The sequence below is a fragment of the Schistocerca gregaria genome, chromosome 2, assembly GCF_023897955.1.
Source record: "Schistocerca gregaria isolate iqSchGreg1 chromosome 2, iqSchGreg1.2, whole genome shotgun sequence".
NCBI classification, from domain to species: domain Eukaryota; kingdom Metazoa; phylum Arthropoda; class Insecta; order Orthoptera; family Acrididae; genus Schistocerca; species Schistocerca gregaria.
This window is the reverse complement of record NC_064921.1, coordinates 191463895-191482679: the sequence shown is the minus strand read 5'-3', so window position 1 is coordinate 191482679 and position 18785 is coordinate 191463895. Positions and strand designations below refer to the sequence as shown.

The 18785-nt window shown below is 37.0% G+C and overlaps 1 protein-coding gene across 2 annotated transcripts in view; it reads left to right on the top strand.

Annotated features, from left to right (window-relative positions):
- Positions 1-18785, top strand: part of LOC126336659 (neither inactivation nor afterpotential protein C) — a 340870-nt gene that overhangs the window by 222998 nt on the left and 99087 nt on the right. For both annotated transcript variants that reach the window (XM_050000600.1, XM_050000597.1), the window contains exon 19: positions 726-835. In XM_050000600.1, the coding sequence (XP_049856557.1) occupies positions 726-835 (110 nt within the window). The remainder of the gene's footprint in view (positions 1-725; positions 836-18785) is intronic.

The window sequence follows — 18785 nt, the reverse complement described above, 5'->3', positions numbered from 1 at the left end:
AACTGTAAACCACAATCATGACTGATGAGCTTTTCCAGAGGCCTAATTCATACCAGTTCCTTATTGATGGTGTTGAAAAAGACTGATGTATGGGTCACAATTTTCATTGTACTGTTTTATATTGAATGATCCTTAGAAATACAATGTTGTTCAATAGCAGTTTCATTAGCTTGATAGGAGTAAGGCTGAAACCAATTTTCCACAGTGCACTCCTGAATAGTGTGTGTTGTTTGCTCTGTATAAATTTTGCCACATTCGCAGAGAATCCTGTAAATTTCTGTGTAATGTAGTGACAAAATGCCTCTGGCCAAGGCAGACATCAAATCCTGTGTTAAGAACACCCTTCTGTTTACATAACCAACATTTTCCTGATAATCCTGTGAAGAAATATGATTTGTATGTTAATGGAAAACTGAGCGTTCAGCTTGGACATATTCAAAGGAACAAACAGATTTACAGTAGTAGTGCATGCGCTCAAATGATACCTTTAGAAAACTTTGCAAGTACACCACACATATGTTGATGAGTGCTTAAATAGAGGAACTCAGCTTATTTTCATTAGTGTATTACTGAAGATCATCAGAACACTCTGAACCAAAATATCACGCTGCAGGTTATTGACATTTGACAGTTATCCCAAAATGTGATGGGACAATTAAAATCTTGTTTAACTGTATGTGTTCAAATATAATAAGTTACTAATTCAGTGTCATCACCATTTTCAGAACATATGAAATACAAGTCAAGAAGATAATAAAAGTACAAACAATGATGAGAGCTTTCCTGGCTAAAAGGAATGTGGCTGGCAAATTAAAGAAATTCCGACAAGACTCTGGTAAATCAATATCACTATCAAGAGATGATTCATTAGCAGATTCTAAGGATCCAACTGCTACAGAAACAGAAACAAAAGATGAAACACAGAATGAATCAAAAGATGAACAAGAAGCTGCAGAAACAAAGGAGGAACCTTTAGCTGATAATAATGATGACCCCCTTCTCGATTCAAAAGATGAATCACTTCCAGAGTCTAAACATGAGTCACTTCCTGATTCCCCTGCATCTGATGATGAGGCATTATCAGATAAGGATGCAGCTCTGCTGGATTAAGTAAAGTTTACTTGACAGTTTTTAACAGTCAATGTGTTGTTACACATTCGGTACTTGAAATTTCTATCGACTGATAGTAGAGGTCATAGGTACTATACATTGTTGTACATAGCTACATTAGAGAGAAACAAACATTCAATCTTTATATGGACTTGTGAGAGAATGTAGCAAATCTGGAATATTTTAAGGACAAATTAGGCTCTTCTATAACTCTTTTAGGCCACAAAAAAGTAGAGTTGTATATAAACACACAATATGCTTTTAAAATAACAATTGTTGGTACAACAATTCAAAGATAGAGTACATCACTCACATCAAGTATCAGCTATTACAAAATGCTCATATAAAGTAATGAAGTAAGTGGGTAAACATTAACAACAGTTACATGTGAAACACTAATTTTTGTTCTACATGAACCAGCTAACACTATACAAACCAAAATTCTTTAGGTGCATTGTAGACATTTTATTTGTTGTATCTGGTCTGTTGGATAGAAAGATTCATATAAAATACACACTGCACCCTTTCAGGACATAGGTTCCTTTGCTTTTATGAGCATGCTACAGAAATGTGTAATGCCACCAACTGTAATTGTACAGTTAGTTGCCTCCTCAGACTAAAAATATTCTACATTTGCATTTAAAAATGCATTTATGGAAACAAAGATTGTTCTTTATAATTGATTTACATTCCACCAGGACTTTCTATTACCATATACATTGATATTTTGTAGTTTTGCCACACAGGTAATACTGTTTTGTAGGAATTAGATAGAAATGAGTGGACCCTCAGAAACTATCTCATATTTTGGTACAATTTTTTGCCTCTCAAAACTTTTTCAATAATCTCACTATAAATAATTTTAGTGAAATACACAACCCTTACTGACTGCTCATCTGAAGAAATATTTCTGCCTGTACACCATCACATTTTTTTCTTATAATAATATTTATATCAACCATCCTTACTTCTTACTCTTCTGTGACTAATAGTAATTTTGTTATAGTTAATAAAGTTATTTTATGTTATTTGTGTAGTAAACTAAGAGCAGTTAAAAATCACAACTACTTGTAACAAAACACTGTCTCAAATAGCCAACAATTTTTTAACTGTAAAATGTTCTCCAAGATCTGTTGATGTTAATATTCGTGTTATAAAATTTATACATTTCAACTGTCAAATTGAATTGCATTTATTTCGACAAAATAAATGAGTGAATGATGAAGTATGTCACTGTTCTGTGCTACTGAATTTCTTCAGAAGTAAGCATTGTTTATCATATTGATTCTTTGCCATTTTGTTGAGAACTCGAATATTATACACCCACTGGTTTTGGAGGTATTTTACAAAGATCATGAAAAACCATCAGCATATGGTACTGTTTTCAGTATGATAAAGAATACTTGCTTTTTTCCCGTGCAATTCCTTCAAACTTGTATCAGACAAGCATAATAATTGTTGAAGAAATTACAAAATTTCTTCAGTTGATGCAGTCATAAAGAAAGTCACTTAAACTGAAATCAGTTCATAAAATATGCATAAATAAATATGTGAGAAAAATTAGTGTTTTCCTATATCATACAGTCTGCTGATAACAAAGGAGAAAGAAAGTGCTGCAGCTTTATTTGCAACATGGAATATTTACATGAAAAGTAGTATGGAACACTTATAATCAGTCACCCCAAACTGAATCAAATAAAGAATAGCCAAATCTGATGCAGCTATGATGAGTCAGTAAATACCGAAAGGAAACTATAAAATCAAAATTCATAATTCCATTGTAGTATAATCTGGGTCTTTTTAATAAGCATTGTTTCAAAGCACTCAAGCAAGGTCTGTTGATCCATTACTGCTGCCATGAACTTCTGCAGTTCGAGATGTTACGTTCGGTAATATCGAACCCAACATTAAGTATTTGCTTGTTTATAATGAATTAACTTTATTCTGATCATATCGGTACAAACACATCCGCTCAAATACAGAGTTCGGAACACAATGAGATCAACAGTTTTCAAAGAAGTTCCTCCTCAAAGATGAGGCAGTCAACTCTTGCAGTCGATAACCGCCACAGAGCCCCCACCGGTAGTGCAGAGCATGGTAAGGATGATGAGAGGCGTGTGTCCACCTGGCTGGCTGATGGCACAGGCGCGCGTGACCGATCGTGTCGTAGCAGGCGCTAGTGTGAGACATGATCGGACAGTTTCTCGATGTCTTGGTAGGCACAACCAGTGGAGGGAAGGAGGCACAGAAGGCATCCACAGGTTGACCGTGCCATGCTGCTGATGGCACAGTGGGATCAGAAGGCGGTGGTATGTTGGTGGGGAGAACATCGTCATACTGAGGCCATGCAGCGCAGCAGGGTTTTGATCCGATCAGGGGTGCAGAGTGCATCGAAGATGTGATGCGATGTATTGCCAAAGTATTTGCCGGCAAGTGCTGCGGTAAGTGCAACGTGTCCAGTAACAGTTTGTTATTGGCCGTATGACATATAGGAGCAAGCACGCTGTGGCTTAACAGGATGCATAAGAGATGCAGGATGAGCAACACTCGCGGTACAGATGGAGTTATAGAGGTGCTTGATGTTGCAGCAGGGGAGAAAACAGCAAGCTGCACATGACTAACCTTGGCAGCGGATGACTTCAGTGTAGACGTAAGCGTCACCTCAGAGTCCATGGACAGTGAGTGTGTTACAGCGGTAGATGGCACGATGTTCCAAGCAGACTTGACAATGTTGGTGTTTTGATGTGTGAAAGATGCTCACTCGTTGAAGCAGAAATGACAGATGTGTTGGTCGTGAAGAGGGCGGCAAAGCAAGTGGCACTGTAATGTGGCTGCTTATGCCAAGGTATAGAAACGAAGTGTCTGGAACTACCAAGGAAAGGTGGTAGCAACGTAAATAAGTTGCTTGTATCACATCAGTAACATAGAATTTCCACTTGAGGTGGCATGCTCATGACAGTTGTGACATCTGGGACATAGATCCATGTAGCGTGATCATCAGGGTATTAGTTGTAGCTGGTAGTAACAGCAAAGGAACGTCAGCAGTTGGAGGCAGAACAATGACAGGGGCATCTCATTGCATGTCGTGCTCGGTTGGTGTCGGCTGCAGCATGTTTAACTGATCATGTACCAACAAGTTGTATGTCGCAATTTGCTCACGTAGCTGTAGCAGTTGTTCAGGCGAAAATGTATGTCATGAAATAGTCTGCTGTGTATCACTAAGTAAGGTGGGGTCGAAATCAGAATCTGTCTCTATCAAAGGGTAACCTGGCGTACAAGACAAGGTTGGCGCCACAGTATTGACGAAAGAGTTCGAGTAGAAGAAACCGTGTGTGCGATCATGAATGTGAAACTCAGTACTCGGCGGCGGTGGAGTGTGAACATGTTCACTGCTGTATGAAGCATTGATATGGCTGAAATCGTCTTCTGGGGTGGGTGAACAAGTTGCGGGCGCGATCAAGTAGTGAACGGCTGGGCAGTAAGCGTGCATAGTGTCAGTGAGTTGTTGACAACATGTGGGTGTGGTAGCTGTCGTGGGATCACATGTCACACAGCTGTTTGTTTTGATTGGGTTGAGGTCAGTGAGTGAGCAAGTGGTGGCCGTGATGTTGTTGTTGGTAGCGGTTGGGCAGAGTGCGGCTTGGATGCTGTGTAGAGGGAGGCATGGCACGTCCAGCGTTGCACTGAGAAACAGCCGGCATTGTTGTTGGTGTTGTTGGTGCAGTGTCATTCATTGGTAGGGTGTCCTTGATGAAACTGTTCCTGTGAATTCGACCAGGCATGCAATTTAGCCATAGTTCGGTGTTCATGTGAACTGGGATTTGCAACATAGTACCCGTATGTTGCAGTCCATAGTTTGGCATGATTGTCCATTACTGAAGCACTGCACAAAGTTAACTCATTACACAAAAGCAACTCAAAATTGTCCAAATTAATCGCTGAAGGAGCACTGCTCTGTCAGGAAGTGAAATTACCGACACGTTGAGTGGGTTTTGATGGACAATGTGTGCACCTCGGTTGCATTGTCAATGTGTGACGTGGTGACAAAAGTTACCAAAAAGCACGATTCACACAGGAGTCGGGAATTTACACACTAATTACACTTCCTGTACACTGCATATAGATGCGACGCGATGTGAAGTTGATGGACGCAGAAATCCGACGAAGGGTTGCTGCATTTTGTCCATGGCAATGTTCCAGTACACATTTCTGGCATCATAAGCAGTGTTCGTGAGCATCGGGGTCACCAGTGATGGGATCAAGATGTTACGTAAAGTGATATCGAACCCAACATTAAGTATTCGCTCATTTATAATGAATTAACTTTATTCTGATCATGTTGGTACAAACACATCTGCTCAAATACAAAGTTTGGAACACATTGAGATCAACATTTTTCAAAGAAGTTCATTCTCAAAGATGAGGTCAACTCTTGCAGTCGATAACTGCTACAAACTTGTGTCAGCTCCTGTCACTCATTCTTCTTTTCCTGGTAAAATTAATGTGAAAACAGCTTAAATAAAGCCAACAATAAATGTTTCCACGGATTCATTTTGGGCTTGATGGTCTAGAGGTATGCGTATGCCTTGAAATCAAGAGGTAGTGGGACTGGACACCAGTTGAACCACAGAACCTTTCCAGATTTCTTTAACCTAGACTTCACCTTTTAATGATGATAAGATTAACCAGGAACAGCATGTGGTTTTGATTCTATGTTAAACTGTAGGTCCACTATCCCCTATATGATTACTGGGGTATGTTAGGGACACACAAGTCACTGCAGTGGCATCGAATTGAAAGATGCTCCAGTCTGCTGATCTGCATGAAACTATTATTATTAACAGCTTCATTTCATTTTCTTCTTTTTGTTAGGTATTGCTATGTGTGTAACATTAATCACCATATTTTATTCTGTTTTACACATACATTTACAGTCAATAGCTGTCTTATAGTGAGTTTTCAGTACATAAATTTAGGTAGACAGCATTAAAATGAAAAATCTTTTTAAATAGTGTTTCATAGCACTATTTGATTTTTACTGTATAATAAACCAGTAAACAAACAAAATGTGTTTCATGTCAAGTTATTCCAAAATTAGTACTGTGGGCACAACAAATGCTTGTTTTTCAACAATCTTAATATATAAAATGTGTGATACTGTTAAGCTTTTTCTTACCAGTTGGTTTTTCTATATTTTTCACTGAACTCACATATTTACCACATGTGAGAGAAACTGGCCCATCTATAGCAGTTTACTACACTTACACAACAGTAAAAATTAAATGCTGTACAGGATTGTTAAAGCTATTCATCTCTCTCTCTCTCACTCCCTCTGTTCATGAAATCCGTATTATAACAGAATGTTCAGGGACATTGAACATACTGAGAGGAGTCATATGTTGAGATAAGATGCAATTATGTGAGTAATTACAAGTAACAATTCCTAGTATTATTTTGCTTGCATCATTAATAAGTGCTATGACCAGTAAATGAATATATATCAATGGTCCACACGCTTTATGTTAAGTCACATAATTACTGCAAATATGAGAATTTATTATGTTCATCAGAGATGACTACAATCTGATAAATGAGAACATGAAATTCTATATATAAGTTTTTTTCCAACTATTCATATTTCCTTCTCATTCACTCAGTCCACAATATTCAATATGAAGAATAATTTTCACAGATGTGGAGCAAGTCAATGGAAAGGGTGTAAAAGATATATTGAGGAATTACAATCAGTATCTTAATGGAATAACAACCAGCTCTAATAATAAAATAATAGGCATTCTAGGATGAAACAATAAACAAATATGAGTTAAGTAACAGAAAACAATATAAAGTAACAGACTTAATTACTGTAACCATTTTTCTACTTCTTCTTCTTTTCTTTTTCTTCTTCGCAACTAAATTTGGTAACTGCTCTGATGATGCTGATGATGAAGATACATAAAATCTTAAGAGTGGGTGTGCTTAAAATTGGAAAAAAACTTAAAAACTTCCCCTCAATATGAATGTTACCTAGAATGCTCAGATAAATGCCTACATTTTAGACTGACAGAAAAAACTGTGTCAACAAAATTTGATTAACATTGAGTAATGAAATTTCTGGAATGCATTTGTCTAGGTGAATATTTAAGTGATTAACATTGAAAGATCACAGTAATGAAATTTCAGGAATACATTGGTCTAGATAAATGTTTAAGCGATTAACACTGAAAGATCACAGGTTAATATATACATGAGATAAGCCATTGCAATTGTGAAATGCTGGTACATTAATAATTGGTGTAACTGCCAGAATGTTGAAAGCAAGCATGCAGACATGTAAGCATTGTGTTGTACGGGTGCCAAATGTCAGTTTGTGGGATAGAGTTCCATGTTTGTTGCACTTGTTAATCAGTACAGGGAGAGTTAATGATGTTTGTGGATGATAATGGAACTGGCATCTGATGATGTTCCAAATGTCCTTGATTTTAGACACATCTGGTGATTGAGCAGGCCAAGGCAACATGTCCACACTCTGTACAGCATGTTGGGATTAACAGCGGTGTGTGGGCAAGTGTTATCCTGTTGATAAACATCCGCTGGAAAGCTGTTCATGAATTGCAGCACACCAGGTTGGATCACCAGATTGATATACAAATTTTCAGTCAGAGTGCATGGGATAACCAAAGGAGTGCTCCTTCTGTCATACAAAATTACACTTCAGACCATAACCACAGGTGTAGATCCACTGTGTCCAGCACACAGACAGATTGGTTATTGGCCCTCAACTGGACTCCATCTAACCAACACATGGTCATCACTGGCATCATGGTAGAACTAGCTTTCATCAAGAAACACAACAGATTTCTGCCCTGCCCTCCAGTGAGCTCTCACTTGACACTAGTGAAGTCACAAATAGTGGTGGTTGGGTTCAGAGAAATGTACGCTACAGGACATCCAGCATGGAGCTGTATTGAGAGCAACTGTTTTGTAACAGTTCATTGTGTCACTGTGGTTCCAACTGCTAGTTAAATAGCTATTGCAGGTGCAGTATGATGTGCCAGAGCCATATGCTTAACATGTTGATCTTCCTTCTCAGTAGTATCATGAGGTTGTCCAGAGCCTGGTCCTCTTGTGATCGTACATTCTTGTCACCACCACTGTCAGCAATCATGTACAGTGGCTACATTCCTGCCAAGTCTTTCAGTAGTATCATGGACAGCACATCCAGTTTCTCTTAGCCCTACTACACGACTTTCAAACGCAGTGCTCAGTGAGGTGTTGATAATGATGTCTGTTGCCTTAAAGGCATTCTTGGTTAAAATTAAGTACCACATCCAAACACAAGATAACTAACACTAATGATCATTACAGTATGTATTTAAAGAAAAGCTGATTTGCATTCTCACAGTGGTGCTACTAGCACCCACTCTTAAGTGAGTGGCATAAAACTTGAACAGACATCATCTTTCAGGTGTACAAACATGCCTCCTAACTTTTATGTTGCATAATTCCTTCTTGGTGCTAAAATTATTTTTTTCCATCAGTGTATATTGTAATCAGTAAATTCCTAAAACTACATTAACAGATAAATTCAAAAGAGGAAGTGCACATATACTACAATGAAAAATACTTTGCTGGCTGTGTAATGCCCAAAAATTGATTATCCAGACACTCTGCAACATACTAATACTTCCAACATTAAAATTTGGTTAGGTACTGTATCCTGAGGGCAAATGTAATTTCAAAATCCTGACCACAATTACTGTTTACTAAAAGTTAGAGATCACTTTTCCACTTATATTTACAGCTGAAATCTTGTCAGAATATGAAATACAATCTGTTAAAATGTAACATATAACTATTTTTATGCAACATCAACCAGCATGGCCTTGTCCTGAAACTGCTTGGCTCTCTGTACGAATAGTGATATAGCAGTCTGGAAAAGACAAATTGTGTCACATTACAATACCTGCAGGCCTCCTTGGCAGCTATAACTTTCTTGCTTCTTTTCTCAAATTTGTATGTGTCCTCATATCATGCTGAATGATGCAGAGCTGTTATTCAATTGCAGTAGGATAAATGAGGCAATGATATTTTGGGTTGTTTTTCTTTGCTGGGTACATTTGCTGCGGCACTTCGTGATATGGAGCAAATGAGAGGTTTCTTCCTCAAGGGTGAACTGTTTGCTCCACTGCCTTTAGGACTGGATCTGATCAGAACTTAACTCTGTAAATTCATGGGACTTCAAAACTTGAAAATATTGTTGGGGAATATTACTGAGCATTTGAGAGTGTTCCTTGCTTTGAATTGACAGCATGCATTATAAGAAAACTGTTGTACTCATCCAAAATACCTTAAAATGCAGCATTAAAAATTACATTATGTGTATTAAGTTTAGAACACAGTCTAGTCTAATCTCAGGCATCTTAAGAAGGTGTCAAACATCACCATTTAAGCACATTCATTTCTAAATGGCCTTTGTTCCTATCCCAAAATGCTCCATTGCACATTGGTGGTTCTTACACAGTCATTTAAAGTAGTAAAGCAAAGATATGGTGTGGTATTCAAGTCTGTGCATGTACAAGCATATTTGTTCTTAAAACACCATGAGAAGTTACACTTAATCACAATTAGGCTGGGAATGTGGATGCTCCAAAATGCTACAACTGATAGCCTAAAATACCTGATTTATTATCCTTAAAATTGGTCTGGCAGAGCTGTACACTGTACTTCCTTAGCCAAGTCAGTGTCAACAGATTTATTAAAAATGGAACAGACAGGTTTTGTCTTCCCTGTGTGGCTAATGCTCTTTAAAATATTAAGTTCTCTGAGAGGTTCTATTGTTGTTGATGACACACTGCTATTTAGGTCTGTCTATTGTACATCTCAGTATTTCTTTGCCGTGCCTTTCTCAAGTAGCTTCTTCTGTCTCCTTGTTTTTCAACATTTTCATTCTCCTACCAATGCATGCATCATTTCTTTCCACTGCATGCCTGTTACCATATCTGTCTTATCACTTGTGTTTTTCTTTGTAATCCAGCTACTTTTATGTTGTTGTGTTGTTCAGTCTAGAGACTGGTTTGATGCAGCTCTCCATGCTGCTGTAACCTGTGCAAGCTTCTTTATCTCCAAGTACCTAGTGCAACCTACATCCTTCCAAATCTGCTTATTGTATTCATCTCTTAGTCTCCGTTTAAGATCTTTATCCTCCACACTACCAACCGATCCCTTCCTGTCAAGTTGTGCCACAAATTTTGTTCAGTACCTCCTCATTAGTTACGTGATCTACCCATCTAATTTACAGCATTCTTCTGTAGCACCACATTTCAAAAGCCTCTATTCTCTTCTTGTCCAAACTATTTATCATCCACATTTCACTTCCATATACGACTACAGTCCATACAAATACTTTCAGAAAAGACTTCGTGACACTTAAATCTATACTCTACATTAACAAGTTTCTCTTCTTCAGAAACGCTTTACTTGCCATAGCCAGTCTACATTTTATATTCTCCCTACTTTGACAGTCATCAGTAATTTTGCTTCACAAATAGCCAAACTCATTTACTACTCTGAATGTTTCATTTTATAATCTAATTCCCTTAGCATCACCTGATTTAATTCCACTACATTCCATTACCCTCATTTTGCTTTTGTTGATTTTCATCTTATATCCTCCTTTCAAGACACTGTCCATTCTGTTCAGCTGCACTTCCAGGTACTTTGCTGTCTCTGACAGAATTACAATGTCGCTGGTGAACCTCAAAGTTTCTATCTCTTCTCCATGGATTTTAATCCCTACTCCAAATTTTTCATTTTGTTTCTTTTACTGCTTGTTCAATATACAGATTGAATAACATCAGGGATAGGCTACAACCCTGCTTCCCTTTTGTACCCCTCAACTCTTACAGCTGCCATGTGGTTTCTGTACAAATTGTAAATAACCTTTTGCTCCCTGTATTTGACCCCGGACTCCTTCAGAATTTGAAAGAGAGTATTCCAGTCAGCATTCTCAAAATCTTTTGAAAAGTCTACAAATGCTAGAAATGTACATTTGCCTTTTCTTAACCTATCTTCTAAGATAACTTGTAGGGTCAGTATTGCCTCACGTGTTCCAGCATTTATACGGAGTCCAAACTGATCTTTCCTGAGGTTGGCTTCTACCTGTTTTCCCATTCATCTGTAAGGAATGCAAGTTAGTATTTTGCAAGCGTGACTAATTAAACTGATAGTTTGGTAATTTTCACACCTGTCAACACCTGCTTTATTTGGGATTGGAATTATTATATTCTTCTTGGAGTCCGAGGGTATTTTGCCTGTCTCATACATCTTACTAGCCAGATGGTAGAATTCTGTCACAGCTGGATCTCCCAAGGCTGTCAGTAGTTCTAATGTAATGTTGTCTACTTTTTGACTTGTTTCGACTTAGGACTCTCAGTGCTCTGTCAAATTCTTGCCACAGTATCATATTTTCCATTTCATATTCATCTATGTTCTCTTCCATTTCCATAATAATAGACCCTCTGTATACTCCCACCTTTCTGTTTCCCTTCTTTGCTTAGGACTGGTTTTCCATATGAGCTCTTGATATTCATACCGGTAGTTGTCTTTTCTCTAAAGATCTCTTTAATTTTCCTGTAGACAGTGTCTGTCTTGCCCCTAGTGAGACATGCTTTTACATCCTTATATTTGTCTCCTAGCCATCTCTGCTTAGCCATTTGCACTTCCTGTCAATCACATTTTTGAGACATTGTAACTCTATCACCCTATCTTATATAATAAATATCTAAAGTCAAACTCATATTGTCTAAGCAGTTCATCTACTGCAATAAACACAGCTTTCAACACTCTGAGCAATATCACGATGACTGGAAGCTACACTAAAATTATACATAATCTGTTGTTTTTGTGGCTGCCTTCACTTTGTCAAATTCTTCTTTAGAAATTTGCTTGGTTTTGTATTTGCATGTGGTTACTATGTAATTAAAATATTCATGTGCATTTTCAATTTCATCATTGTTTATTTGATCTCCACGTGATATAAACAGCATTACCATAAGATCGACTGTCCAAAGCACATCAAGACATACTGAGATAAAACACTAAGACTGAGAGAAAAGAAACTGAGAGCAAGCTGCACTGCAACATTCCTTTATATAGAGTTTTAACAATGAATTTCAAAATAACCCATTATTAATTTGGTACAATTTTGATGTTACAATTAAAACTTACAAAATGTAAAGAAACTTATATTACAGCCGAATAATGTGTAAAATGGTACAAAATTGAATGACATAATTTTTATAGTATCATATGTGATTTTAAATATGAAAGTCAAACTGAAATTTAATTACAATAATGTCTTCCATATCATTTTATTTCATAATTAGTTACAGTATGGATTTTGCTACTAACATTTATTAATACAACAGAACACATGCATTATCTGATTACATACATAGAATTCATAAATTGGGCCTCAAATTCGAGAATTCAGGAAGAGGGTGGTGTAAACAATGCAGAATTGATTAAAAATGTAATTTAAAAAAATATTAATTACAAAGGAGGTTATAAAAATAAATAACAAATGAAAAATCTCACTTGGTAATAACATATAAGCTGTTTCTGCTATCGGATTTTTTTAAATTACCATTCTGTCAGTTAAAAGTCTTGATTTTTCATACTAATATTTCTGCAATCTTTAATTATTTACTAATACAGAATGATCACTACAATTTTATGAAATGATGGCTAATTTGGCATAGGCACAGGTTCTGATTAATAATGTCAGTCATTTAACAATTAGGAACGTACTTGGTGATGAATCCAGAATGTTACATACAGAACTGTAGGATACCTACTTAATTATACAGCAGTATATGATATTGGACTGGCAGCGTAACGTTGATTTGAAATTTTAGGGAGCTGTACCATTATAATGTCTGCAATCCTTTTTGCCTGCTACATTTACTGCAATTTTATAGCTTCTCCTTACATCAATTAAATTCAGTATCTATTCTGTTACTCAAGGATTTCTACTAGGTCTTGTCCTTTTACCTGCTTTATCCTCTGCTGCCTTCACAATTTCATCTTGCAAAGCTTCCCATTCTTCTTCTATTGTATCTCTTTCCCATAGTTCTTGTCAATGATTCCCTAATGCTCTCTCTGAAACTCTCTACAGCCCCTGGTTCTTTCAGTTTATCCAGGTCCCATCTCCTTAAACTCCTAACTTTTTGCAGTTTCTTCAGTTTTAGTCTACAGTTCATTCACAATAAATTATGGTCAGGATCCCCATCTGCCCCTGGAAATATCTTACAATTTAAAAGGAGGAGGAGGAGATTAGTGTTTAACATACAGTTTAAAACCCATGGACATCAGGAGTGAAGTTGTGCATCATGCAGCCTATTGAGCGCAGTTTGAGTTGTAACATGACATTCTGCGGCTGCACAAAAAGCATTATTCAATATGGTGGCATTGCTATCAGGGTTCCTCCAAGCCATAATCTGTAGGTAGTGGTCATCCACTGCAGTAGTAGCCCTTGGACAGCATGAGCAAGGCATGTCATCAACAGTTCCTGTCTCTCTGTATCTCCATGTCTGAACAAACTGGCTTTGGGTCACTCCAAGACGCCTGGACACTTCCCTTGTTGAGAGCCCTTCCAGGCACAAAGTAACACTGCAAATGCAATCAAACTGTGGTTTTGACTCTCTAGGCATGGTTGAACTACAGACAACACAACCCATGTACCTCCTTCCTGGTGGAATGACTGGAACTGATCGGCTGTCGGACCCCTCCTCCATCTAATAGGTGCTCCTCATGCACGGTTGTTTACATCTTTGGGTGGGTTTAGTGAGATCTCAGAACAGTCAAACGGACTGTCTCTGTGATACAATATCCACAGTCAACGTCAATCTTCAGGAGTTCTGGAAACCAGGGTGATGCTTTTTTTTATGTGTGTAGATACAAGTGAAGTTTGCCAAGATAATGCACCATGCAATCACTACTTTTTTCTCCTATCACTGCTGTAAACAAAGCATTGATTAATAGGAAAATGTATTTAAAGGTTCTTTGTATGGAGAAGTTTGTCATCAGAAGTATCAAGTGGCAAGTGTGTTATTGACAAGATAAGAATGAACTTCATATGGTTCTATCATTCATGTATTATTAGAATTTTTCAATAAGGCACAGTAAGTTTTTCTCAACAAGACCTACATCTACATACATACTTAGCAAACCACTGTGAAGTGTTTGATAGAAGGTCCTTCCCATTGTACTCATTCCATTTCATAACCCCAAAAATTATTACGTGCAGGTGACTGATTCCAGATGTGGCTCACTGATATTGTAATCACAGAGTATCATTTTTCTGCATTTTGTGAAGTGCACAATTTTACGAATCTCACCATTTAAGGGGAGTTTGAATGCCTTATCCTGACAATGTTAAATTTATTGAGCCGGCTTCGCTCTATTTCAGGAACCACTGTAGCCATTGTCATGAAACTTTTACAGAACATTAAACTTTATGTTCTTAGTCTAATGAACTACAATAATTGCATTTCAGCCACTTCTTTTGAAAATACAATTTTTTTATTACTCAGTTAAAATTTTGTGTATTTTTTTGTACATTATCCGAAATAACTTTAATTATACAAAACATTATGTTCTTCTTATAGTTCAGTAGACTCAGGATATGTATGTTATTACTCCCTGAAAATCTGAATACTCTACTTGAAGAGGTTTTTAAAATTTAGGGAAAAGTGCAACAGAAAATTTATACTTCCAGGAATGGCTTCTAAAGTTTCAAAAGTGTGCAACTTGCTTAATATATGCTTAATTTTTAATTTTTAGTCACTGAGAAGCCCCCTGCACCATATTGTATATCATCCTCTTGACCTTTTTCCAAGTTTTTTCTTCTTTTCTTCTTTCTGGACTCCTTAGTGTTCAACTGTACTGCATACTCTGCTTTATCAATGTGAACCCCGTCCATCCGTTCAAGTTCTCTGATGCAGTTTGCTCCAGGATTAATTCCCTATGCTGTAGCACTTTTACCCTACCAATGTTGTCATCGTTAAAAGCAATAACAGCATCCCTGTCCCCCCACTGTAGGGTCATCATTCCAACAAAAACATTTTTTGGTGAGCTAGTCCATGTAAGATTACTGAATGACTCATTCCAATTTTGAGTCTGACCGTGCAGACACTTCTTCAGTAATTCAGGATTTGCATGGTCTCTCTAAATAGGTTTTATGATAGCCACGACTGCTGCTGGGGTGGAATGTTTATGGCTGTACGAACTGTTTGAGTACTGGGCATTGCAGTAATTGCACCTTTAATCAGGGCCAGGAGGGCAAAGGTGGTGTATGTGTTTTTCATCAGTTGACAGTCTGTGGAAGAAGGTAGCCCATACTGCCTGCTTCATTTTCAACAAATCCTCAGTATTATTTCATTTGGCCATCCCATAATACTGCTACAGTTCATCAATCATTTTGGCTGAAGACTGCCTCTTATGGTTTTACATTCAGAAAGTTTCTTGTTTCTCAAACTTTGTTTCGACTTCCTCAAGGTGCTCATCCTCTTCTGGACATGACCAATCATTCCAGTTTTGTGATAATCTTCTCACCATAAGTCTGAGTGGCTACTGTTATATGCTTTTGAGTCTCCATCACCTAAGAACTTAGTGTAACACAATCCCCTTTCATTCACAGATCGACTAAAAATTTCAACAGCTACAGAGGCCTCCATACCACCACTTGTTTCTTCATAATTTCTGTCATAGATATGCCCTTCTTCATTCTCTGATTTGCACTTATAACAATATTTGGTTAAAATCGGGAAATCTATTAGATTTCCATACTGGTACTGTATCTACAGAATTCTGAGAACTGTAGCCATGCTTCTGCCAAGTGCCATCAAAAGCTACTGGTATGTCAGTCATATCATCATTTATTTCAACAGGTTCATTTGTAGCACCCTTCATACACTCACATGCAACAGACTCCACAGCAGCTCAAATAAATCCTGCATACTTGTCAATTTTACAAGGTGGATGTGGCATATTCATCATGGCACTCATTGTTTCTGCTGCAGTATGTCCTTTGCCGATAGCTCTCAGTCCATAAATCCACCAAACACTTATTTCAAAATAATTATCTTTATGCTGGCTGGGGTGGCCGAGCGGTTCTAGGTGCTACAGTCTGGAACCACGTGACCGCTACGGTCACAGGTTCGAATCCTGCCTCGGGCATGGATGTTTGTGATCTCCTTAGGTTAGTTAGATTTAAGTAGTTTTAAGTTCTAGGGGACTGATGACCTCAGAAGTTAAGTCCCATAGTGCTCAGAGCCATTTGAACCAATTATCTTTATACTTATCAGAATTCCAAATTGAATGATTATATCTACAATTAGCACAATTAATGATAAGTTTCCTGGCTACTCCATTTGATACCTCACTGTCTTCATGTAAACTAGTTGGCCCTCCACATATTTTACAACACACACATTCACCTAACATGTTTGTGAGGATATGTAATTCTATCAGAATATGACCTAACCTACCATCTACATCACTTTTGTTTGAGAAAACTGTGTATCTTCAAAGACATAATGGGTGTTTCTCTAGATACAGACAATTTTGCCTGTATTTCATTGTCTGTGACTTCACACACCACAGTGTTCCCCTTTACTTGAAAATCTGTTACCATGAAACCTATGTTTCTTAAAAACATTTCATTTTGGTGTCATACTTTACTGTCTGAGACATTTACCAATATTTTTGTCACTTTTCCTCAGAAAGATATTAGCACTTTGACATACAAAAAAGAGTGAAAAAAATTCCCCCTAAAGCACATTGCCAAGATTTACACCATTTTTAAATCTTAGCCTATCATGTTCTCACTGTTCATTTGTACAACAAAAATTATTTTGTTATATAGAACTAGATCACCTGTAAAGAGTCTGAGGTTACTATCAACATAGTTTTCTAGGTCATTAATATAAAATATAAACAACTATGATCCCAATACACTTTCCTAGGTCACATATTCTGTGAAGTTATTACTACAACTGTTGATGACTCTATATCCATACAAAAGGTTGAGTCCTTTCTTAGAAGAGAACATCAATCCAGTCAAAGATTTAGTTTTATGCACCTTATGGTCATACTTTCGTTTGATTTGATTTTTTAATGGTCCAGTTTTGTAATACAGCACAAATTGTACAGTTGATATTGGACAGGTCAAAGATAAGTTACAATAATACATACTATTAGCAAAATAGTAGGCAAATTAAAAATAGGTACCGATTACAATTAATTTTGTTACGTATTCAGAAATTCTCTGACAGAATAGAAAGAGTGCTTTATTAGAAATGCCTTTAATTTAGCTTTAAATATTGGATTAGTAGCATTGTTTATTTCCTCTGGTATCTTATTGTGTAGTATTAAACCAATGTTAATTATGCTCCTCTGATAGGTGGTTGTTCTGTGACATTTTTGATGTATATTTGATTTCCCTCTGGTAGTATAGTTGTGTACATTTTTCTTGTGTAGCAGTTTGCCTGTTTTCAGGAGGTAGTCTCTAGTGAACAAAATAGTTTCATAAATGAATAAACTTGGAACATTTAGGACACCAAGCTCAGTAAAATGAGATTTGCAGGACTCCATCTTTTTAAGGCCACAAATTATTCTTAGAGCTCTTTTTGCATTCTAAAAACCTTTACACTGTGAGTTGAGTATCCCCAGAAAATGATCCCATATCGGACTAGTGAGTGGAACTGTGCATAGTATGCCTGCACTACTGTTGTTTTGCTTGTCGTAGCCTTTAAAATTCTTAGACCATAGCACACAGATGATAGTTTTCTAGACAAGTTATTTTTATGTGTGTCCCACTTGAAGTCTTGCTGGACCCATAGACCCAAAACTTTTGTGACACTTAACATTTTCTAGGAGATAATTTTTTAATTGTGCTTGAATAGACATTTGATTAGTTGGAGGAATTAAATAAAAATTGACACACACAGTTTTTCAGTATTTATAATGTGTTTGTGGTTTGTGAACCACTCAGAAAGTCTTTTCATAGAACTTTCTGCTGTGGACTGCAAAGTTTCTGGACTGGATCCAGTGAGCAATATGCTGGTGTTATCAGCAAGCAGGATAGTTTTTGAGGGACTCATTTATTCAACTAAGTCGTCCACATAAATCAAGAAGAGTAGTGGACCTAAGATTGAGCCCTGTGGTACATCATATTTTATTGGTTGTTTGCTAGAAAGAAAGGAGTTGTTTCTTGTTTTATTCATTTTGTTAAATTCATACTGAAATGCTACTTTCTGCCTGCAGTTTTTTTAGGTATGAACACAACCAGCTGTGTGCTTTTACTTCTCATCATTCTAATTTTTCCAGCATAATATTATGGTCCAGGACATCAAAGGCTTTTGATAGATCTAGAAAAATACCTGCAGCTAATTTATGTTGATCAAGGGATTTTAAAACGCAGTCTAAGAATTCGAAAATTGCTGTCTGAGTAGATTTAGACTTTCTAAAACCATGTTGTTGTACTGTAAGAGGTGCATATTTATTTATAAAACTTGAAAGCCAGTCATAGAAGAGTTTTTCTAGAATTTTTGAGAAGAAACTTAACTGTGACATGCATCAGTAGTTTGATATTTTTTCAGAAAAACCTTTTC